Source organism: Protomyctophum parallelum (assembly GCF_964188405.1).
Source record: "Protomyctophum parallelum genome assembly, chromosome: 6".
Classification (NCBI taxonomy): domain Eukaryota; kingdom Metazoa; phylum Chordata; class Actinopteri; order Myctophiformes; family Myctophidae; genus Protomyctophum; species Protomyctophum parallelum.
The window spans coordinates 392,562-418,232 of NC_139701.1; the positions used below are offsets into that span (position 1 = coordinate 392,562).

The 25,671-nt window shown below is 44.4% G+C and overlaps 1 protein-coding gene across 1 annotated transcript; it reads left to right on the top strand.

The window, feature by feature from the left end:
- The first annotated feature begins 581 nt into the window (after window positions 1–581).
- On the top strand, window positions 582–23,745 carry ctdspl3 (CTD (carboxy-terminal domain, RNA polymerase II, polypeptide A) small phosphatase like 3). The gene is made up of 10 exons (XM_083766921.1): window positions 582–698; window positions 3,110–3,250; window positions 6,979–7,117; window positions 10,396–10,507; window positions 12,935–13,021; window positions 14,316–14,378; window positions 18,023–18,102; window positions 20,785–20,911; window positions 22,227–22,322; window positions 23,217–23,745. Exons 1-10 carry the CDS (start codon window positions 635–637, stop codon window positions 23,280–23,282), a joined length of 975 nt encoding a protein of 324 aa, XP_083623047.1. The 5' UTR covers window positions 582–634; the 3' UTR covers window positions 23,283–23,745.
- The last annotated feature ends 1,926 nt before the right edge of the window (window positions 23,746–25,671 follow it).

The following is a 25,671-nucleotide window of genomic DNA, read 5'->3' on the forward strand; positions in this document are numbered from 1 at the left end:
ACAATCCTTGTACAGTACATATCCAAAGTTCTAAACACAGGTTAACCCATTCTGGGCAGGAAACCATTTCATAGTTATAATATATAGCTATTGAAAAATAGCAGATCTACAAGCTCATAGCGCACCACCGAGTGGCGCGCTACGAGCTTGTAGGTCTGCTATTTTTGAAAAAAAATCGAAGAAGGACTGACATAGAAACACAGCTTTTTCAGAAAGCTGTCAGGATGTGTAGAAGACAGCTGAGTGTCACGCTATTCTGCAGATATAATGTATAACCCATTCTGACCGGGCACCCATTTTGGTTTTAGCTATTTAAAAATAGCAGATCTACAAGCTCATATCGCGCCACCGAGTGGCGCGATACGAGCTTGTAGGTCTGCTATCTTTTGAAAAATCGAAGAACGACTGACATTTTTAGAATCTGATCTCAGGTCAGAATGGGTTCATCAGACCAGTGTGTGTCCGGCGGAAACCTCGTATGAATCTGATCTCAGGTCAGAATGGGATAATGGAAGTTTTATTGACCCGTGTTTTTCCCCCTCCTTTACACTCTCAGGATGAAGATCCTGATTGGATGAGTGGATCCGCCCACTCAGATGATGAAGATTTCGTTCCCACGGCAACCAGGCGGCCTATGGCCAGAGGTCGAGGGGGGAGGAGGCGAGCCGTTGCTGTTGCCGTTGCCGACAGTGAGACGGGTACAGACTGACCACCACAGCGTACACCTCCCATAGTCTTTACTGTACAGACTGACCACCACAGTGTACACCTCCCATAGTCTTTACTGTACAGACTGACCACCACAGTGTACACCTCCCATAGTCTTTACTGTACAGACTGACCACCACAGTGTACACCTCCCATAGTCTTTACTGTACAGACTGACCACCACAGTGAACACCTCCCATAGTCTTTACTGTACAGACTGACCACCACAGTGTACACCTCCCATAGTCTTTACTGTACAGACTGACCACCACAGTGTACACCTCCCATAGTCTTTACTGTACAGACTGACCACCACTGTGTACACCTCCCATAGTACAGACTGACCACCACAGTGAACACCTCCCATTGTCTTTGTTTTCATTCTCTTGTTTTCTCTTGTGTTTTTGGCCTCCATGCCCAGCATTAATTCAGTTCACGGCTAGGGATGGAGCTTGTTAATGTTGTATTGATAACGAGTACCTTATCGAGCCGGGTTCTTGTCGAGCCCACTATGGAGCAGGGTAGCGGGCCTAGGGCCTGTACTAGGGCCTAGGGCCTGTACTAGGGCCTAAGGGCCTAGGGCCTGTAGGGGCCTAGGGCCTGTACTAGGGCCTGTAGGGGCCTAGGGCCTGTACTAGGGCCTGTAGGGGCCTAGGGCCTGGACTAGGGCCTGTAGGGGCCTAGGGCCTGTACTAGGGCCTGTAGGGGCCTAGGGCCTGTACTAGGGCCTTCAAATACGGTACTTTTCTAACAGACGGAAGGCCAAAGAAGTGGTTTCAGCACTTAGCGAGGTGTTTAACCAATTCTGAACGGGCACCCATTTTGGTGTTGGCATCATGTTATGCTTTAGCTATTGAAAAATAGCAGATCTACAAGCTCATATCGCGCCACCGAGTGGCGCGATACGAGCTTGTAGGTCTGCTATTTTTTGAAAAATCGAAGAACGACTGACATTACTAGAATCTGATCTCGGGTCAGAATGGGTTCATCAGACCAGTGTGTGTACAGTGGAAACCTTCGTATGAATCTGATCTCAGGTCAGAATGGGTTAAGTACGGAAGACCAAAGAAGTGGTTTCAGCGCTTAGCGAGGTGTTTAAGTCTGTCGCGTGGACAGACTTGGTCAGTGTGATTAGCCGATTACCCAGATTTATATTTAGTTTGCCGACCCTGTACAACGTATATACTGTACATTAATCAACTGTACAAAATGATGCAATCACAAAACGTAAAGGTAGAAAGTGTGAGTGATATCTTTTTGTACAGTAAGTGTATGTATATAGCTCTATATTAATTCCCATAAATCATTGCTATAGTGTTTGATCAGTAACAGGACCCAGTGTCTTCCCATTTAGTAAACGGACTAAAAGGGATTCCAATGTCATCCAATCAGGAGAAGGCATTTGTAGAATCGGCCTCGGGCCTTAATGGGTAAACCACACCAATGCAACTCATTGAGTTTCAAGGAGTTACATTTGTGTGGTTTACCTTAACCCATTCTGACCGGGCACCCATTTTGGTGTCGGCATCATGTCATGCTTTAGCTATGTAAAAATAGCAGATCTACAAGCTCATATCGCGCCACCGAGTGGCGCGATACGAGCTTGTAGGTCTGCTATTTATTTTTTTAATCGAAGAACGACTGACATTTTTAGAATCTGATCTCAGGTCAGAATGGGTTAATCAGGACCAGTGTGTGTCCGGCGGAAACCTCGTATGAATCTGATCTCAGGTCAGAAAGGGTTAAAAAAACACGTTTTGTCCCGACCCGACCCTTTTGATGTGGTCGACCATGCCAGGCATATTCAAGCACACAGAGCAGTAGTGGCACACTTTAGGTGAGCTGTGTCGTTTTAACCAAAAAAAAGTCTTCCAAACCCATTCTGGGCGGGAACCCCTATTGGTGTCTTACCCCCTCAGGCCGGGCACCCATATTTGGGTTCTGTACAGTATGTACAGTATTCAAAAATGTAATTTTTTTTTGATGCTGCTATATAAATAAATATTTGAAGTTTTTCAGAAACCTTAGGTCAGGATTTAGAGGCGTTTTTAGAATCGGCCTTAGGCCTAAATGGGTTAAGCCGTACTACACTACAAGTTATCTACAAGTAAGACGTGCAAACGCGTGAAGCGAACGCAGCTCGTATATTGCAATAACAACAATTAGTGTGTGTGTGTGTGTGTGTGTGTGTGTGTGTGTGCTACAGCTGCGCCCTCTGGTGGCGGGCGGGTGGTGTAACAGTGGGACAGACACACAGACAGACACACAGACATGATCTGCAGGGTCTCATAGTTAGTGCTCATTGCGTTCGCAATTATCGTGTGTGTGTGTGATTTGAGACTATAGTTTCTTGTCTTGTTTCAAGTTTTCTTGTGTTTTTATCTCGTGGGCGGCGTTTCAGACACGCCCTTCAAGACGCCGCTGCGGTCGGCCATGCGGCGCCGTCGGGTGCTGGCAGAGATCGACCCGGGCTCTCCGTGCAACGGCACGCCCCGAGGCATCTACACGCCCATCGTGCGCTTCCTGTCCCCCTCCAAAGAGAGTGAGTACAACACACGTTTGGTGTTAGCATTATGCTATGCTTTAGCTGTTGAAAAATAGCAGACCTACAAGCTCATAGCGCGCCACCGAGTGGCGCGCTACGAGCTTGTAGGTCTGCTATTTTTGAAAAGAATCGAAGAACCACTGACATAGAAACATAGCTTTTTGCAGAAAACTGTCAGGATGTACAGTAGAAGACATTTATAGAATCTGATCTCAGGTCAGAATGCGTTAAAGTTCTCAGTCTCCACGAGCTGATTTCAGTCATTTGGAGTCCATAGAAGTCAGCATGTCTTCTATGGAAGCATGTTGCACCATTATTTTAAAGGTATATTCAGTGATTTCACTTAATTCCAATATATATATATATTTTTTTTGGGGATAATCCTCTGTCACACTCTGTCCTTGAGCGAGGGTAGTGTGTGTGCACAAAAGGCACGTGACACAGTTCTCAAAACCTCAAAAAAGTGTTCAAATGAGCAGGATACTCTAAATAGGAAGCCAGAGTCCTCTTATCCCATTCTGACCGGGCACCCATTTTGGTGTCAGCATCATGTTATGCTTTAGCTATTGAAAAATAGCAGATCTACAAGCTCATATCGCGCCACCGAGTGGCGCGATACGAGCTTGTAGGTCTGCTATTTTTGAAAAAAATCGAAGAACGACTGACATTTTTAGAATCTGATCTCAGGTCAGAATGGGTTAATCAGACCAATGTGTGTCCAGTGGAAACCTCGTATGAATCTGATCTCAGGTCAGAATGGGTTAAATATAGGCTAGGCCCCTCCCACTGGACCGTACCAACCCTAATAGAGCGTCGCAGTCCCTCTCCCTTTCAGATCCCAATGCATCTTTCCCATAGGCATTTCTTAAATTATTTATTTAAAGACCTTTTAAGCGTCGTACGAAGCCAACTCTTGTCGTGACAAATCATGACAACACGCACACAAAATATTTTTGGACCAAACAAATAATTACAAAGAAGAAAAACAACCAAAAAAGTGTTGTAACCTGCCGTTTTTTTCTACTTTCGAATTCTTTCTTTGGCCCGAAAAATTGTGTTTGTTGTCATGATTTGTCACGACAAGAGTTGGCTTCGTACGACGCTTAAAAGGTCTTTAAATTAAAAAAAAAAAAAAATGCCTATGGGAAAAAATGCATTGGGATTAATTTCCTGGGCCACTCGTTGTTCTGAAAGGGGGAGGGACTGCGACGCTCTATTGATTCCACAATTAACAGCCCCGCATGTCCAGAGACAATAACTACTTTAACACATGATCACGTTTAACCCTTGTATAACTCGCGTTTAAATCATTTACACATCATCCACAATAATGCACATATTTACAAAAACCCCACAGTTGGTCTTCTCCAGTGGGGCGGACTGAGCATGCTCCCTACAATGGAGTCGGGCACTATAAAAGGCAGCCTCGTGCTACAATCGGGTCCTTCCCCACTGGTCGGCACCAAGGAAGCACTGTGGTAACACATGTCAACCATTCTGCTAACATGATTCACAACTTAGAGAATAAAGGTGAGACTTTAACCCATTGTTGTGTCCTCATACATACATACATACATCATTAACCCATTTTGAGCGGGAGCATGGTGTTAGCATTACGTTATGCTTTAGCTATTTAAAAATAGCAGATCTACAAGCTCGTAGCGCGCCACCGAGTGGCGCGCTACGAGCTTGTAGGTCTGCTATTTTTTTAGAAAAATCGAAGAACAGACTGACATTAGAAAAATAGCTTTTTCAGAAAACTGTCATTTTCAAACGGACATTTTTAGAATCTGATCTCAGGTCAGAATGGGTTAAACGTATCATTTAGGGGAGAACACAAGAAAGCAGTCTGTCAACTATTACATGAGTCAGTAGCAGCGTAATCTGCCACATCCTCCCTACTATAGAGTGTGCTGACCATATAAGGAGTTCCTTCCTCAGAGGGGCCTTCCTCCATTCATGATGGAGTGGGGGTGTAAAGCGTGTGCATGTGCACATCTTGTTACCGGGGGTAGACCGGGGGGGGGGTTCCAAAACACCCAAAATCACTGAATGCTCCTTTTTAAGAATGAAGATTAGAGCATTTGAATCGGATGCAGAAGCATCTTATCTTCCATAAACTCCTATTATAGCCTAGTGGTCTGGGAATATTTCATAAAAAGCAAACGTTAAAAGCCTCAATCTGTGATTTCTTCAGCTGGATGGCAGTATGTCAGCAACAATATTAACTAAAAACATCCTCATTTAATATATTGTGTTTATGAACTAGTGTGTGTGTGTGTGTGTGTGTGGGGGGGGGGGGGGGGGCTCCTTTCATACGGTTTCCCAAATGGCACACAATTCAATTCAAAGGGCTTTATTGGCATGAGAAAATATGTTTACATTGCCAAAGCAGAAAGAACAATACAGCAATAGAATCAAAACAAAAATGATGTACATTTGAAGGTCAGATCAAATTCTATGTACCAAGGTCACTGGATGCAGGTATAGTGCAGGAATATACACAGTGCTTAGTCTTTAGGGTGGTTGTGTTCCATTTGATATCCTTCTCCTATCACAGCAACTCACAAATCTTGCTGCTGTGTTTGCACAGTTTTTTGTCATTGGTCATGTTTTCAAACTCTCCGTGTGTGGTTGTAATCTGTGGGAAGGTATGTGTCTCTGATGTCTTGGTACAGTGGACAGACAGTATTTGTCTCTGATGTCTTGGTACAGTGGACAGACAGTATGTGTCTCTGATGTCTTGGTACAGTGGACAGACAGTATGTGTCTCTGATGTCTTGGTACAGTGGACAGACAGTATGTGTCTCTGATGTCTTGGTACAGTGGACAGACAGTATGTGTCTCTGATGTCTTGGTACAGTGGACAGACAGTATGTGTCTCTGATGTCTTGGTACAGTGGACAGACAGTATGTGTCTCTGATGTCTTGGTACAGTGGACAGACAGTATGTGTCTCTGATGTCTTGGTACAGTGGACAGACAGTATGTGTCTCTGATGTCTTGGTACAGTGGACAGACAGTATGTGTCTCTGATGTCTTGGTACAGTGGACAGACAGTATTTGTCTCTGATGTCTTGGTACAGTGGACAGACAGTATGTGTCTCTGATGTCTTGGTACAGTGGACAGACAGTATGTGTCTCTGATGTCTTGGTACAGTGGACAGACAGTATGTGTCTCTGATGTCTTGGTACAGTGGACAGACAGTATGTGTCTCTGATGTCTTGGTACAGTGGACAGACAGTATGTGTCTCTGATGTCTTGGTACAGTGGACAGACAGTATGTGTCTCTGATGTCTTGGTACAGTGGACAGACAGTATGTGTCTCTGGTGTCTTGGTACAGTGGACAGACAGTATGTGTCTCGGATGTCTTGGTACAGTGGACAGACAGTATGTGTCTCTGATGTCTTGGTACAGTGGACAGACAGTATGTGTCTCTGATGTCTTGGTACAGTGGACAGACAGTATGTGTCTCTGATGTCTTGGTACAGTGGACAGACAGTATGTGTCTCTGATGTCTTGGTACAGTGGACAGACAGTATGTGTCTCTGATGTCTTGGTACAGTGGACAGATGGTTAGGAAGTGTAGCTCGGTTTCCACTTCATTTTGTGTGCAGTGAGCACACACTAGGACAGGACTTCCCAGGAGATTTTATTTATCTTTAATCCATGTTTTATCCGTGTGTGTGTGTGTGTGTGTGTGTGTGTGTGTGTGTGTGTTCAGATCAGTGCAGTCCGTGCAGGGTTCCCAGGTCCGGAGAGGTTCTGATGAGTCCCACTCCGGAGCAGTGTGTGTTCGGCTACGGCTCCGGCTCCATGAGCCTGCTGTCCGGAGACGAGGACAACGATGAGGTGTTCAACCCGTAAGTGTCACCACCCGACCATAGCCTGGAACTATAAGTGTCACCACCCGACCCTAGCCTTGAACTATAAGGGCCGATTCATACTCCTATTTTAGAGCCGAATAAAAGTCGGTTCGGTGCTGAAGAGCCTACAATTTGACGTCATTTGAGGTTCGGGGGGGGGCGGGTACCGTCCTAAAGTCGGCTCTTCGGTGCTACTGAAAATTTCTGACGAGCCGAAATCATTTGGGCACTACAGCGCCGAAACAGCGGTAAAATAGGAGTATGAATCGGCCCTAAGTGTCACCACCCGACCATAGCCTGGAACTATATGCTTTCTGAATCTATGGCATAGGAACTATATGGAACTATATGCTTTCTGAATCTATGGCATAGGCAGCTCCTGGCAGGATCTATGGATCTATGGCATAGGCAGCTCCTGGCAGGATCCACCGGAAGGAACTGTGTGCAGCTGCTGGACATGAGACTAATTAATTAGAGCGACAGACAGAGAGAGAGAGAGAGAGAAGCCAAATTCCAACACCCCAAATCTCGGCCACTCGCTCACTCACACTCGGTCACTCCAGCATGGCGGTGTTACAGTGAAATTAGTGTCCTGCCCAAATATGTGACCATCTTGTGGACTTCACATAACGTGGCTTAAATAGAGCACCGAAGTCCTGACGTAACTCGCTCATCCCGACGATTCCCCTGGTTCACGGAAGTAGTTTCTCTATGGAGAATAACATGGGGTGATCTTAATATCGTCTACTATAAGCGTTGTGGTCCAAAAATAAACAAGCTGTCTCGGCGTTATTGTCAGGGAGGTGTCTCTGTATCGTTTGCAACAGTCAGTCACTCATATATGATACAGTCTGCTTCTAGCGAAAATCTAACTAATTCAGCAGCAGTAACATTAGCGTTTTCTCTCAGTCAGTTGATTCTTCATATCCATGTGAGTGAAGCGGCCGGGATGACATGTTTATTTTTCAAACACAGTTCTTATATGAATCAATCTAAAACTCCTCCTATGGTGATTTCAATGCAACTAAACAAATACATGAACCTGGGGACTGACGCCCTCTACTGAAAGTGACGTCAGACTTCGGTGCTCTATACCACTAGGTTGAACTCTGCTAATAAACAAACGTCAATGATTTATGTTCGGACAGACGGACACTGACATAGATATGTGATTGTCTACACATGATTGTCACATATTTTAGCAGGTCACCAATTTCACCGTAACACCACCCATGCTGGGGTGGCCGAGTGTGAGTGAGAGAGTGGCCGAGATTTGGGGTATTGGAATTTGGCTAGAGAGAGGAGTGTGTGTGTGTGTGTGTGTGTGTGTGTGTGTGTGTGTGTGTGTGTGTGTGTGTGTGTGTGTGTGTGTGTGTGTGTGTGTGTGTGTGTGTGTGTGTGTGTGTGTGTGTGTGTGTGTGTGTGTGTGTGTGTGTGTGTGTGTGTGTGTGTGTGTGTGATCCCCTGTGTGGGACCACAAGGTCATGTGGACTAGATCCCCTGTGTGGGACCACTAGATCCCCCTGTGTGGGACCACAAGGTCATGTGGACTAGATCCCCTGTGTGGGACCACTAGATCCCCTGTGTGGGACCACAAGGTCATGTGGACTAGATCCCCTGTGTGGGACCACTAGATCCCCTGTGTGGGACCACAAGGTCATGTGGACTAGATCCCCCTGTGTGGGACCACTAGATCCCCTGTGTGGGACCACAAGGTCATGTGGACTAGATCCCCTGTGTGGGACCACAAGGTCATGTGGACTAGATCCCCTGTGTGGGACCACAAGGTCAGGTGGGCTAGATCCCCTGTGTGGGACCACAAGGTCATGTGGACTAGATCCCCTGTGTGGGACCACAAGGTCAGGTGGGCTAGATCCCCCTGTGTGGGACCACAAGGTCATGTGGACTAGATCCCCTGTGTGGGACCACTAGATCCCCGGGCACCGTGTGAGTATAGCACGGCTTGGACGTGGCAGGTCGTGCAATCTGATATGGACGATAAGCCCCTCCGACCGACCTACTTACTTAACCCATTCTGAATGGGTTAATACGGAGAGTCTCTCAAACAACTTGGCATAATTGATCAACAATGCTGACGGTGTCATTCTTCCTGACCTGCATTCTGTTTTAACTTTAAAGGGATACTTCACTTTAAAGGGATACTTCACTTTCACGCATTAGAAGAACATTCTAATGCGCGAGGGGCTGTGATCTTTCCATCACTATTAATATTATTTTATTTTAGACTTTTTTTTTTTTTTTTTTTTTTTTTTTTTAAGATATTTTTTTGCGGCTTACGCCTTTTATTGATTTTTGAAGGGACAGACAGTAGGCTGACAGGAAACGGGAGAGAGATGGGGGGATGACATGCAGTAAAGGCCGTGTCGGGTCCGGGAGTCGAACCCGCGGCACACTGCGACTGGATTACCAGTCCGGTGCCCAGACTGTTACGCTACGGCCTGGGCCTTATTTGAGACTTTTAAGTGAAATAAAAACTATGAATGTATATAAACATGCCTGGAGAAGCCACTTGCAAGCCCCTGGAGGTTTTTTAGGCTTTCTCCTTCACATTGTTTTATTAATAATAATAATAAAACTTTATTTGTATAGCACCTTTCATGACATGAAATGCAGCTCAAAGTGCTTTACAGAACAATGGAGAATAAAAGAAAAGCAAGGCAACGACATTAAAAAACAAGCAGTAATGCTTATGCAGTACAGTGAGGACATGAAAAATAAAAATAAAAGATCAATTAAAGGCAATGTTGTAGAAGTGGGTCTTGAAGCTGAGCTTTAAAAATGTCTACAGAGGCTGCCTGACGAAGGTACAGTGGGAGCTTGTTCCATGCCGACGGCCCCTAGAAGCAAAAAGCTGCTTCCCCGTATTTTTTAGTTGCTATTTTTTGGGCAAAGCGAGCAGGCCGGCGGTGGAAGACCTTAGCGGGCGGTTTGGGACATATTTAGGCAGGCAGTCATGTAGGTAGGAAGGTGCGAGACCATTGAGAGCTTTATACACAAGAATGTATTTTTTTTAAATCAATCCTAAAAACAACCGGAAGCCAGGGCAGTGATGCCAAAACTTGAGTAATATGTTCTCTCATCTTAGTTCTAGTTAAAACTCTAGCTGCTGCATTTTGGGCAAGTTGTAATCTGTCAGTTGTTTTCTTAGGCAGTCCTGAAAAAAGTTGACCTTGTATCATTTCCGAAATATTTTTGTGTGTGAAAATAAACAAACAAACAGAAATATAACAGTTTTTGTTTTGTTTTGATTTCAGATGTGCTTTCATCAAGAACATTCCTTCCCGTTCTCAGCAGTCCACGCCGTGTCCGCGAGACATTCCACCCAAGACCAGGAGCACGCCAGACGCCACCATGGTCCTAGACCTGGTCAGTTCACTACTATAGACCAGGAGCACGCCAGACGCCACCATGGTCCTAGACCTGGTCAGTTCACTACTATAGACCAGGAGCACGCCAGACGCCACCATGGTCCTAGACCTGGTCAGTTCACTACTATAGACCAGGAGCACGCCAGACGCCACCATGGTCCTAGACCTGGTCAGTTCACTACTATAGACCAGGAGCACGCCAGACGCCACCATGGTCCTAGACCTGGTCAGTTCACTACTATAGACCAGGAGCACGCCAGACGCCACCATGGTCCTAGACCTGGTCAGTTCACTACTATAGACCAGGAGCACGCCAGACGCCACCATGGTCCTAGACCTGGTCAGTTCACTACTATAGACCAGGAGCACGCCAGACGCCACCATGGTCCTAGACCTGGTCAGTTCACTACTATAGACCAGGAGCACGCCAGACGCCACCATGGTCCTAGACCTGGTCAGTTCACTACTATAGACCAGGAGCACGCCAGACGCCACCATGGTCCTAGACCTGGTCAGTTCACTACTATAGACCAGGAGCACTCCACATAAAACGGATCTTTAACCACTTATTGAAAAATAGCAGATCTACAAGCTCATAGCGCGCCACTCGGTGGCGCGCTATGAGCTTGTAGATCTGCTATTTTTCAATAGCTAAAGCATAACATAATGCTAACACCAAAAGGGGAGCTTGTAGATCTGCTATTTTTCAATAGCTAAAGCATAACATAATGCTAACACCAAAAGGGGAGCTTGTAGGTCTGCTATTTTTTTTAAACGACTGACATAGAAACATGGCTTTTTCTGAAAACTGTCAGGATGTAGAAGACATTTTTAGAATCTGATCTCAGGTCAGAATGGGTTAAAACCCTAGTAGTGTCCCTATTCTCGGGCAAACACTTTGTTAAAATTGCCATGCTACAATCTATTATAGCTTGTAGATTGTTGCAACACGACCCATTAACAGCTTGTAGATCGGATATTTTTGGTGTTTGGGGTGGAGGCTAGTTTAGAACCCTGAAGGTCAACTAATGGAGAACCGAAGTCTGACATCTGGCGCATCTTTCTCTCCCCCCCCCCCCCCCCCCATTCTAAATTCCCATAGATGGGTTTAATATCGCGGCATATATAAAGACTGTAGTGTAGACTATCAAATACGAGTGACTGACTCATGTAAATGATACAGTGTCAGTACACTGTACATACAGTGTAGTGACTGTAAATGAAATACAGGCTCACCTCCCTGGCACTAGCGCTGGGACAATGAATATATTTTCGGACCATACATTCTTATACGAGATGATTCTAAGATGACCCAAATAATGTAACTTTTTTCCATAGAGAAAAATGTCCGTGACTCGGGGGTTGAGCGAGTCAAGGTCAGGACTTCTAGTTTAGGGTTTAACCCATTCTGACCTGAGATCAGATTCACACGAGGTTTCCGCTGGACACACACTGGTCTGATGAACCCATTCTGACCTGAGATCAGATTCTAAAAATGTCAGTCGTTCTTCGATTTTTACAAAAATAGCTAAAGCATAACATGATGCTGACACCAAAATGGGTGCCCGGTCAGAATGGGTTAAGTAGTTAAGCTATTGTGTCATGATAATCTGCTGCTGATGATACTGAGCTTGAAGATTTAATTTAGGAATAGAAACAGAATTTGAATGTACCACACCCTGATGCCACATATCGTTTGGGAAACGGAGCAGTAATGTGGGGGGGGGGGGGGGGGGGCTTTCAGTGTTTCATAAATCACATATTTATTGGGATTTGTGAGATTATTATTATTTTAAAGGCGCAGTGAAGACGTTTTTCACACTTTTAGACCATATCCGTGGTCATCATATGGGCATACCTAACAATGGATGCCAATTCTTTTTGAAAATTCTCATTTCTGTGTGTTTTTATATCAAAGGTCCATAAAAACTATTGTATTATTTATTTATTAAAACGAAAACGTGCTGCGTGATGACGTGTAGAGATACACATCGATAAAAGCCAATAACAATGAAGCTCACCTGTTTAATTCCCCATATTTGCGCATCCGTCCATCACAGGTGCTACTGATTACAGAATACTCCGTTTTTATTTCCATTCCAGATAACATCCAGACAGTGTATTACTCGGTTTCAACTCAATCATCACGCTAAAATATGTATCTGAAAACATTATAGGGTAGAAATAAGCCACGTAACAGTAAACTGGTACAGCTGGCCGACCATCTGATTTTTAAACAAACACATACCACGCTGTTGCGCATAGCATGGCTAATGTCCCTAGCTACCGTCCCATCGCCTGAAGGGATGCGACGCTCTGATTGGTTCAGAAACTTCAGACCGGTGTTTCATGTTGAAACACCATTTTCATGTTGTTCACCATTTCCGTTTCACTACACCTTTAACTCTGCTGTGTGTCTTTGTAGGATGAAACGCTGATGTTCAGCTCCCTGAGTGTCATCCCAGACGCCGAGTACTCGTTTCAAACGCCCTTCCAGAACCACCAGTACAAGGTTTGTCTTTGCATGTCTCACAGAACATATATATACATAACATATACATAACATATATACATAACATATATACATAACACATAACATATAGCCTAGCGGTGGATAAGGTTTGTCTCTGCATGTCTCACATAACATATAGCGGGTGGGTAAGGTTGCGCGATATATATCGAAGCGTAACCTTCATCAAGGTAACCTCATGCGCGATATACAGTACGTAGCATGAGAGGCAGCTTCTACCGCGGCAAATGATCTATTTATACGATCGAGCGAACCCGTCGGTGATCAAAGGATAAATCCAAATTGAGCGCAGCTGCTGCTCCCCCCCCCCCCCCCCTCTGAGGCCAGACTGAAGCCCGACACACACCGTCTGCGACCGCCGCGGCACAGTATTGCCGCACGCCATAGCCGCACGGCAACACCAACAGGACGCGGCGCGCTACCACGCGGCTGGGGAGTTTTGTTGACTATATTCCATTGCCACGCCCACGGATAGCCGGGTGGAGGCCGCCGCGCGGCAACGCCTGGAAAATAGAACAGCGGTGCGTCGGCGCGGCAGGCGAGGCGTGACCGCGCGTCGGACGCAGCCGGTGTGCGATAGGTTCATTGAAAATAATGGAGGTGGCTGTGTCCGCCGCGCGGCGACGCGCGGGGGACGCAGCCGGTGTGTGGTGGGCTTCACACAGTCACGTGCAGCATGCGTCCGCCCCATTATACACACCTGTGTTTCCTGTTGATATCAAGTAGTCTACTTCCCACTATATTGGATATTCTATATCTCTTTCTTGTACAATGTGTCATTATAATTTATATAGGTAGAGGCCTCGTATAAGCCCCGCTCAGCCTAGCACTTTACCCTTCTTATATTTATGTCCACTGTGTTGTTTTTATACTGTGCTGAATAAATAAATACAAATACAAGGAGCTCCTCATGATACTACTTCACACACAAACCAAAAGGACACTTTTATTTACCAGCCTGAATGGCAACAGGCCTGATATTATTATTATTGTGTTTAGGCTACATTAAATAACGCAGCTGAAAGTTAAAGGCATTGTATTGCCAGCTTAATTTCGTTCAGTGACTCTCAACCGTTTTCATTTTAAGGACCCAACCTCTCCGTTTCATATACATTAGGCCACAGATCTTCCTCAGGGTTAATTGAACTCTTGATAGTGTGCAAATGTACAGTGCCCACATTTATCAAATAACATTAGAACATGGAGCGGAGAGCTTTCTGCCCGACGGCAACGATTTGAAATGACTCAACGTGGCTTTCTCTGGTCCTCGCCACAGGTCTACATGACGTTACGACCAGGAGTTCAGGAGTTTCTGCAGTCCATGTCCAAAGTCTACGAGGTGCGTTTGGTTCGTCTTCTTTGGGGGAGTGTTGAGTGGAAGTGCAGTTTGTTTTCCATTATCTGTTGTGTGGTAGTCGTAGTAATAGTGAAATGTAACTCGTATGATGTATTCCATGTTGTTGGCCTACGTTCAATTCAACCCATGTACACAAACGATAATGTTCGGTACTTAAAATACACAGACCTCTTCGTCCTCTGCTACACACACACACGCACACCTTCTCACTGCATACTATGTGGTCACCTTTCCTTGAAGTTTATATTCTGCTTCAGGTGGCCTTTTTTATTTGTCATCACTTCCCCATCTCTCTGTTGGAGCGAGGTGTTTAGAGAAGCCCCGTGTTAGTGTGTTTGTGTTTGTGTTTAGAGAAGCCCCGTGTTAGTGTGTGTGAGCAAACTCAGCGTGACTTTAGTCTGGACAGCGTTTCCATATCGGTCGCGTGTGTTTGTGTGTGTTTCCATATCGGTAACGTGTGTGTGTGTGTGTTTCCATATCGGTAACGTGTGTGTGTTCTGTTGTAGCTGTTTGTTTACACATCGGGGTAACGTGTGTGTGTTCTGTTGTAGCTATTTGTTTACACATCGGGGTAACGTGTGTGTGTTCTGTTGTAGCTGTTTGTTTACACATCGGGGTAACGTGTGTGTGTTCTGTTGTAGCTATTTGTTTACACATCGGGGTAACGTGTGTGTGTTCTGTTGTAGCTATTTGTTTACACATCGGGGTAACGTGTGTGTGTTCTGTTGTAGCTATTTGTTTACACATCGGGGTAACGTGTGTGTGTTCTGTTGTAGCTGTTTGTTTACACATCGGGGTAACGTGTGTGTGTTCTGTTGTAGCTATTTGTTTACACATCGGGGTAACGTGTGTGTGTTCTGTTGTAGCTGTTTGTTTACACACGGTAACGTGTGTGTGTTCTGTTGTAGCTGTTTGTTTACACATCGGGGTAACGTGTGTGTGTTCTGTTGTAGCTATTTGTTTACACATCGGGGTAACGTGTGTGTGTTCTGTTGTAGCTATTTGTTTACACATCGGGGTAACGTGTGTGTGTTCTGTTGTAGCTGTTTGTTTACACACGGTAACGTGTGTGTGTTCTGTTGTAGCTGTTTGTTTACACATCGGGGTAACGTGTGTGTGTTCTGTTGTAGCTGTTTGTTTACACACGGTAACGTGTGTGTGTTCTGTTGTAGCTATTTGTTTACACATCGGGGTAACGTGTGTGTGTTCTGTTGTAGCTGTTTGTTTACACATCGGGGTAACGTGTGTGTGTTCTGTTGTAGCTGTTTGTTTACACACGGTAACGTGTGTGTGTTCTGTTGTAGCTGTTTGTTTACACATCGGGGTAACGTGTGTGTGTTCTGTTGTAGCTGTTTGTTTACACATCGGGGTAACGTGTGTGTGTTCTGTTGTAGCTATTTGTTTACACATCGGGGTAACGTGTGTGTGTTCTGTTGTAGCTGTTTGTTTACACACGGTAACGTGTGTGTGTTCTGTTGTAGCTGTTTGTTTACACATCGGGGTAACGTGTGTGTGTTCTGTTGTAGCTATTTGTTTACACACGGTAACGTGTGTGTGTTCTGTTGTAGCTATTTGTTTACACATCGGGGTAACGTGTGTGTGTTCTGTTGTAGCTGTTTGTTTACACATCGGGGTAACGTGTGTGTGTTCTGTTGTAGCTATTTGTTTACACATCGGGGTAACATGTGTGTGTTCTGTTGTAGCTATTTGTTTACACATCGGGGTAACGTGTGTGTGTTCTGTTGTAGCTGTTTGTTTACACATCGGGGTAACGTGTGTGTGTTCTGTTGTAGCTGTTTGTTTACACATCGGGGTAACGTGTGTGTGTTCTGTTGTAGCTGTTTGTTTACACATCGGGGTAACGTGTGTGTGTTCTGTTGTAGCTATTTGTTTACACATCGGGGTAACGTGTGTGTGTTCTGTTGTAGCTGTTTGTTTACACATCGGGGTAACGTGTGTGTGTTCTGTTGTAGCTGTTTGTTTACACATCGGGGTAACGTGTGTGTGTTCTGTTGTAGCTATTTGTTTACACATCGGGGTAACGTGTGTGTGTTCTGTTGTAGCTATTTGTTTACACATCGGGGTAACGTGTGTGTGTTCTGTTGTAGCTGTTTGTTTACACATCGGGGTAACGTGTGTGTGTTCTGTTGTAGCTGTTTGTTTACACATCGGGGTAACGTGTGTGTGTTCTGTTGTAGCTATTTGTTTACACATCGGGGTAACGTGTGTGTGTTCTGTTGTAGCTGTTTGTTTACACATCGGGGTAACGTGTGTGTGTTCTGTTGTAGCTGTTTGTTTACACACGGTAACGTGTGTGTGTTCTGTTGTAGCTGTTTGTTTACACATCGGGGTAACGTGTGTGTGTTCTGTTGTAGCTATTTGTTTACACATCGGGGTAACGTGTGTGTGTTCTGTTGTAGCTATTTGTTTACACATCGGGGTAACGTGTGTGTGTTCTGTTGTAGCTGTTTGTTTACACACGGTAACGTGTGTGTGTTCTGTTGTAGCTGTTTGTTTACACATCGGGGTAACGTGTGTGTGTTCTGTTGTAGCTGTTTGTTTACACATCGGGGTAACGTGTGTGTGTTCTGTTGTAGCTGTTTGTTTACACATCGGGGTAACGTGTGTGTGTTCTGTTGTAGCTATTTGTTTACACATCGGGGTAACGTGTGTGTGTTCTGTTGTAGCTGTTTGTTTACACATCGGGGTAACGTGTGTGTGTTCTGTTGTAGCTGTTTGTTTACACACGGTAACGTGTGTGTGTTCTGTTGTAGCTGTTTGTTTACACATCGGGGTAACGTGTGTGTGTTCTGTTGTAGCTGTTTGTTTACACATCGGGGTAACGTGTGTGTGTTCTGTTGTAGCTATTTGTTTACACATCGGGGTAACATGTGTGTGTTCTGTTGTAGCTGTTTGTTTACACATCGGGGTAACGTGTGTGTGTTCTGTTGTAGCTGTTTGTTTACACATCGGGGTAACGTGTGTGTGTTCTGTTGTAGCTGTTTGTTTACACATCGGGGTAACGTGTGTGTGTTCTGTTGTAGCTGTTTGTTTACACATCGGGGTAACGTGTGTGTGTTCTGTTGTAGCTATTTGTTTACACATCGGGGTAACGTGTGTGTGTTCTGTTGTAGCTATTTGTTTACACATCGGGGTAACGTGTGTGTGTTCTGTTGTAGCTGTTTGTTTACACATCGGGGTAACGTGTGTGTGTTCTGTTGTAGCTGTTTGTTTACACATCGGGGTAACGTGTGTGTGTTCTGTTGTAGCTATTTGTTTACACATCGGGGTAACGTGTGTGTGTTCTGTTGTAGCTGTTTGTTTACACACGGTAACGTGTGTGTGTTCTGTTGTAGCTGTTTGTTTACACATCGGGGTAACGTGTGTGTGTTCTGTTGTAGCTATTTGTTTACACATCGGGGTAACGTGTGTGTGTTCTGTTGTAGCTGTTTGTTTACACATCGGGGTAACATGTGTGTGTTCTGTTGTAGCTATTTGTTTACACATCGGGGTAACGTGTGTGTGTTCTGTTGTAGCTGTTTGTTTACACATCGGGGTAACGTGTGTGTGTTCTGTTGTAGCTGTTTGTTTACACATCGGGGTAACGTGTGTGTGTTCTGTTGTAGCTGTTTGTTTACACATCGGCTAAGAAGTCATACGCGGAGAAGATTCTGGACGTCTTGGACCCGAAGAGAACCATATTCCGGTACGTTCCTCCAAAGATCTTAACCATATTCCGGTACGTTCCTCCAAAGATCTTAACCATATTCCGGTACGTTCCTCCAAAGATCTTAACCATATTCCGGTACGTTCCTCCAAAGATCTTAACCATATTCCGGTACGTTCCTCCAAAGATCTTAACCATATTCCGGTACGTTCCTCCAAAGATCTTAACCATATTCCGGTACGTTCCTCCAAAGATCTTAACCATATTCCGGTACGTTCCTCCAAAGATCTTAACCATATTCCGGTACGTTCCTCCAAAGATCTTAACCATATTCCGGTACGTTCCTCCAAAGATCTTAACCATATTCCGGTACGTTCCTCCAAAGATCTTAACCATATTCCGGTACGTTCCTCCAAAGATCTTAACCATATTCCGGTACGTTCCTCCAAAGATCTTAACCATATTCCGGTACGTTCCTCCAAAGATCTTAACCATATTCCGGTACGTTCCTCCAAAGATCTTAACCATATTCCGGTACGTTCCTCCAAAGATCTTAACCATATTCCGGTACGTTCCTCCAAAGATCTTGTCCTATTTGTCCGTTCTGTCTCCATAAGTGGAGAGCCTATGACGTTACTGTCGGGCAGAAACAAGCATTATAAACATTTAACCAATATAAAGTATTAACAAGCGCTTGTAACTTAAGAATAACTACATTGGAACCCGTTCTCTGAAAAGTAACGGGTTTTGGACATACAAGGTTTCCACCCGACAGGTTTTACTGCCTTCCGTTGACTAGCAAGCAACACATGGTGGTATGCTGTCTGTACCTGTCTGTACCTGTCTGTACTCTGTCTGTACCTGTCTGTACCTGTCTGTACCTGTCTGTTTACACTCTGTCTGTACCTGTCTGTACTCTGTCTGTACCTGTCTGTACTCTGTCTGTTTACACTCTGTCTGTACCTGTCTGTACTCTGTCTGTACCTGTCTGTACTCTGTCTGTTTACACTCTGTCTGTACTCTGTCTGTTTACACTCTGTCTGTACTCTGTCTGTTTACACTGTCTGTACCTGTCTGTACTCTGTCTGTTTACACTGTCTGTACCTGTCTGTACTCTGTCTGTTTACACTGTCTGTACCTGTCTGTACTCTGTCTGTTTACACTCTGTCTGTACCTGTCTGTACTCTGTCTGTTTACACTCTGTCTGTACCTGTCTGTACTCTGTCTGTACCTGTCTGTACTCTGTCTGTTTACACTGTCTGTACCTGTCTGTACTCTGTCTGTTTACACTCTGTCTGTACCTGTCTGTACTCTGTCTGTTTACACTCTGTCTGTACCTGTCTGTACTCTGTCTGTACCTGTCTGTACTCTGTCTGTTTACACACTGTCTGTACCTGTCTGTACTCTGTCTGTTTACACTCTGTCTGTACCTGTCTGTACTCTGTCTGTACCTGTCTGTACTCTGTCTGTTTACACTCTGTCTGTACTCTGTCTGTTTACACTGTCTGTACCTGTCTGTACTCTGTCTGTTTACACTCTGTCTGTACCTGTCTGTACTCTGTCTGTTTACACTCTGTCTGTACCTGTCTGTACTCTGTCTGTTTACACTCTGTCTGTACCTGTCTGTACTCTGTCTGTTTACACTCTGTCTGTACCTGTCTGTACTCTGTCTGTTTACACTCTGTCTGTACCTGTGTAAACTGGAAGTTACACTCTGTCTGTACCTGTGTAAACTGGAAGAGAGTGCCCGCACATTTTCTGTGTTGATGTGTGTCTTTAATGGTAATGTGTAACTGATATCATTGGTTAAAACAAAAAATCACACCCATGTGAACTGAGTGGTGCAACTCCCCCTCTCTCTCTCTCTCTCTCTCTCTGTGTTTCTGGCACAACAGCGCCCCTACTGGTAGTCAGTCATACTGGTGCTCATGAACACATACATAGGTGTGAACCAACACACAGGTGAACACGGACATTGCTGTTCCTTGGAGTGGCTGCACCACTCAAAAATAGTTTTGTTAAAAGGTTAAGTCATTGCTGTAGAGCGTTTGTTAAAAGGTTAAGTCATTGCTGTAGAGCGTTTGTTAAAAGGTTAAGTCATTGCTGTAGAGCGTTTGTTCAGTAACCTCTTCGTTTGTCAGCTTTGATTTGGTGTTCCATTTTTGTTAGCTCACTTCTTTGTGTCTTCACTTTTTGAGCGGTGCAACGACTCCAAAGAACAGCAATGTCCGTGTTCACCTGTGTGTCCGCCTATGTGACGTTCACCTGTGTGTCCGCCTATGTGACGTTCACCTGTGTGTCCGCCTATGTGACGTTCACCTGTGTGTCCGCCTATGTGACATTCACCTGTGTGTCCGCCTATGTGACGGTAATGAGCACCAGTATATGACTGAGTACCAGTAGGGGCGCTGTTGTGCCAGAAACAGAGGGAGGGATAGTGCTGCACTGTTGCCTGCTAATGAGAGAGAGAGAAAGTAGCAGCTACTCTTTCTACTATACGTACATTATAAAACAACACGGATAAAAGGATAAAATTGTTATCCTGACCTGAAAATGATTTTACAGTTTATTATACGGATGGGGAGAGCCCCGTTACTAAACAAACACTCTGTAGCACCCATTACTATCAGAATGTAGTGCTCTTTAACAGATACTATAACAAAGAATACTGTATATCGCCTAACTGCAGCTGTTTAATCTTTTCTTTCTTTCCCTGTATAGACATCGTCTGTACCAGCAGGACTGTGTGTGTGTTCTGGGTCACTACATCAAAGACCTGGACGTTCTGGAGAGAGACCTGGCCAAGATGGTGGTCCTGGACAACTCCCCCCACACCTACCCATATCACGTACGTCTCTCGCCAGGGCTCCACTGGGCGCGTCTGCGGCGCGTCTGGATCGCGTCTCCGTCAGTGTCGGGAATGTGCCCTTTTAATCAATGGAGGGTGGCTCCACTGCCCGCGTTGCGTCGCGTCTCCGTCACCATAAAATTTAACCGGTTCGTTTTTTGACGCACGCACGCGTGACGCACGCGTGACGCAACGCGCCCAGTGGAGCCCTGGCATCTCTCGCTCTTTCTCGGTCGATCAGTTTTAATTGTAATGCTTTTAGTCCCTCTGCTTGGCGGTTCTGTACTGCAGTGTTTCCCAAACACTGGGTCAGGACCCATTTGTTGGTCATGGACACATTTTTATAGGTCCCTTTTATTTTTTTGTTTCCTACATTTAGTTTATTAATTATTATTATTTCAAAACATTCCCAAAAAAAGCTGTATTTTTTTCTTTAATTTGAAAGTGAAGTGACCCATTGTGAGCTTGTTTATCTGCTATTTTCACTAGTTTGGGTCCCGGGAAAACAAGTTTCACTTTTGTGTCACAGGATAGAAAAAGTGTGGGAAGCACAACCACTGCCGTAGGGCTGGGCAGCATGATCATTTCAAACTTTCATTGGAAATATTTTCACAATTTCTTTTGCATGTCACAATTATTAAGTTGTGTATTAACCCATTCTGACCTGAGATCAGATTCATACGAGGTTTCCACTGGACACACACTGGTCTGATGAACCCATTCTGACCTGAGATCAGATTCTAAAAATGTCAGTCGTTCTTCGATTTTTCAAAAAATAGCAGACCTACAAGCTCGTATCGCGCCACTCGGTGGCGCGATATGAGCTTGTAGATCTGCTATTTTTCAATAGCTAAAGCATAACATGATGCCGACACCAAAATGGGTGCCCGTTCAGAATGGGTTAAAATGTTCATGTACAATATAAGAAAAAAATCATTTTGGGTTTTACCATTGGCTATTCAGACAAAGAAAAGTGAAGACAAATGCTCATCTGCCTGCCAGTAGACTTGGGTGAGGTGCTGAGTCATAATGAAGTACGGTGTATATGAAAACACTCACATCTGTGCAAAATCAGATTTTCTCATTTTCAAGATGGCAAGCATTTGGTCGTTATAGACCTTAGACCATTGGCTTTTTCAAAAATAGCAGATATATAAGCTTTTGAACATTTGAAAATTTGTGAAAAACGTTTGTTGAATAATTTTGAACTGGGGGAAAAAGCGTGAGAACTACTGATCTTTTAACGGGTGAATTGCCCAGATGTCGCATTTATGGGACTTTGCATGTCAACACGTGTTTTCCAATGGTTTGGTAGATGCTGAACACCATCCCAGTGAAGAGCTGGTTTGGGGACCAGACGGACAGGGAGCTGCACAAACTCATCCCGTATCTGGAGAAGCTGTCTGGAGCAGTAAGTCACCGTCTGGGCTGCATATTTTAAGCTCCTTGTGTGTTTTTTAATTTGTGGACCGTCGTTTCGGAAGGGAGTCTTTTTTTTTTTTTTTTTTTAGGCACAGCAAAGGTTTTGGTGTGTTTGACTCAACCAGTAATTACCCCCCCCCCCCCCCCCCCCCCCCTCCTACGCTGGCCTGGGCTTAAACCTCTGCCGTATGCCGAGGGAGGAACTCCCAAAGTGGAGAGGAATATACATGTACCGCTATGCTTACATAAACTAATGTGCTGTCTGTACAGTGTGTTGATACGTCACACCTACTGTTTAGACTGGTGTGTGCTTCATTTATCCTCCCAAAGAACTATGGCGCGGCGTGCTAAATAATATAAGAACCACTCTACAAGCTCTCAACATGTCTTATAAGTTATATGCTATCATGAATGGATGATCCACACTAAGAAGAACGGTAATAGTAAATAAGTAGTTAAAAATAAACGGAATGCAGATATACAAGCTCACAGCGAGTCACTTTGTGCTGTGATGCGAGCTTGTACATCTGCTATTTAAAAAAAAAATCTTGAATAATTAAATGAACTCAAATCTTCTTCTTCTGGGGGTCCCTGGCACAAATATTTTCAGATGGGGTTCCGCACGCCGCAGCCAAATTCATTTTGGGGTGGTTTCTTGGTCAGGAAAAGGTTTGATTTTAGAAGTCATTTGTATATTGAAGAATAGGCCTCGGGTCTTACTTCTTCTTAACCCCGATATACTTCCCCCAGGGCTCTATACTAGGTCCGCTCGTACTTCCCACTACACCAACTCTATTCGCCCCAGAATAGGGACGCTAGGGTTCAAATTGTCAAGTCACTTATTAACGCTGCTCTGCTCTCTTGCTGTCTCTCTGTGTTCTAGGAGGATTTTCGGGAAGTGTTGAAGAGAAGGAAGGACCACTTCCACAGGCTACTGTCTGAGGCCTGACGGACTGACTGGCACAAACCCGCTGTCATTCATTCATTCGTTCACTGTTCTATTCCATGGACTCCAGCTTTCTTCACCTGCTTAATGAATGAGAGTGGTCTGGTGTGGTCCTTCCTCTTCAAAAGAAAAGGACTACCACCTTTCTACGCCACAATGAATGATCTCACAACTCCATGTAGTGCAACAAACAAAGATGCATATTGTAAATATTTTCTGAATTTTCTTTTTTACGCATAGGTGGTAATTCCTTTAAAAGCCACCTCCTTTCTACGGCCATTTCTACACAACAATGAATTATTTAACAACGCTATGTAGTGTAGAAACAAACTAATGTTGTAAATATGTTTTCTTTTTTTTGCCTCTTTTATATGCAGTATATATATATATATATTGAATGCTATCCTTAAGTTAAAGTGACAGGACAATAAAGCGTTGGTCACATTAAACTACTTGGGTATTATTTTGTGTGTGTGTGTGTGTGTGTGTGTGTGTGTGTGTGTGTGTGTGTGTGTGTGTGTGTGAGATAAAGCAGTGGTTCTAAAAATGAGGTCATCCAGGGGTCCTTGGGAAAGGACCACATGGCATGGAAAAGTTAAAGAACTACTCGTCATAAAAAGTGTGCATTCTCTAGGTTTTGTTTGTGTTGTGTACACTACAGAGGAAGCCCCGTCCCGTCCCCCCCTCCTCTCCCCTGAAACCCTATTCCACCTCAAATAGGTTCCTCCTGTGATATGTGGCCGTCCCACAAAGGCTGCTATTGTCAGAGGGCCTATTATTCTCCACCCCCTCTTTTTTTCCCCCTCTTTTTTTCCCCTCTGAAGTTCTCCTCCAATGTGCCTTACAAATCACTCAGTCAAGACCTGGCACCTGGGTGGGTTAGCCCGCCAGAAAGGAGAGAGAGGGGAAAGGCTGCAATATTCAAATAGTCAAAATAGTCTATATATCTACAAGCTGTCAAAGCAGCGTTGTGAGCTTGTTGGTAGATTGGCTATTTTCGCTGACCAAAGTGCTGATATAAAACAGGCCTACAGTTAGGCTACAGTCAAGCTATGTCACAGCCTTGTCTTTGCTGGGGCCAAAGGGTCGCTTCCACACAAACCAACACATGGGCTTTTTAACTGTATATAATATATATATATATTTTCATGTGTCCATATTCTGGGAGGAAATGTGGAACGCATTGTGGGCTTGTAGATCAGCTGTTCTACGCAGAGATTTAGTGTAGAGGGAAAACGGGAGGGAGGGGGGGGGGGTCCTAGAATAGATCCCTGGCTGACTCCGGTCAATGAAGTAGGCCTACGCACGCACACACAGTGTCATACACACACACACACACACACATGGCTTTATGTGGTTTCAAGAAAACAAATGTGTGTGTGTTGGTTGCAGCTGCCGCTACATTATAGAAGTTGTAATTATGAAAGAGTTCTATACCTTCACGTGACTCAGACTGGGGCCTGTGTGTGTGTGTGTGTGTGTGTGTGTGTGTGTGTGTGTGGGGACTGGGTGCCAATTGAATGAGCAGATTTTCTTTATGGAAACAACTGGAGCCCCCCCTTACCCTCCCCCTTAACTCCCCCTCAGCTGTGTGTTGCCAGATTTTGCGAGAGAACTAAGCATAAGGTCTATGAAAACGAGCCTAAAACAATACTATAGGGCAGGCAGACATGAACTCTTTTAACCTAGATCTACAAGCTCACAGCGCCTCGCCATGTGAACTATATTATATATATATATATATATATATGATTTTTGAAACATTCAAACCAACAACACAAATGTGGTATGGGGGCTCCCTGGGCACAACATTTCTCCGGATAAGGGTTGGGGACAAATGCATTAATTTGCAGGGGTACTTGACATACACATTTTGGCACCACTGGTTTAATCACTGTAGAAATGAGACATATTTGTATTCTGTTATTGTTTAATCAACTAGGCCTACACTGTAGAAATTAGACATATTTGTATTCTGTTATTGTTTAATCAACTAGGCCTACACTGTAGAAATTAGACATATTTGTATTCTGTTATTGTTTAATCAACTAGGCCTACACTGTAGAAATTAGACATATTTAATCAACTAGGCCTACACTGTAGAAATGAGACATATTTAATCAACTAGGCCTACACTGTAGAAATTAGACATAGGCCTATTTAATCAACTAGGCCTACACTGTAGAAATGAGACATATTTGTATTCTGTTATTGTTTAATCAACTAGGCCTACACTGTAGAAATGAGACATATTTGTATTCTGTTATTGTTTGTGCTTTTGTGTGTGTACATTTTCTTAATTATTTTTATTACATTACATGTTTATTTGTAGAGTAGTTGTGGGGTCCGGGGACCCCCAGGGGTAGGCTACCTGAAGGAGTTCCAGGGGGTC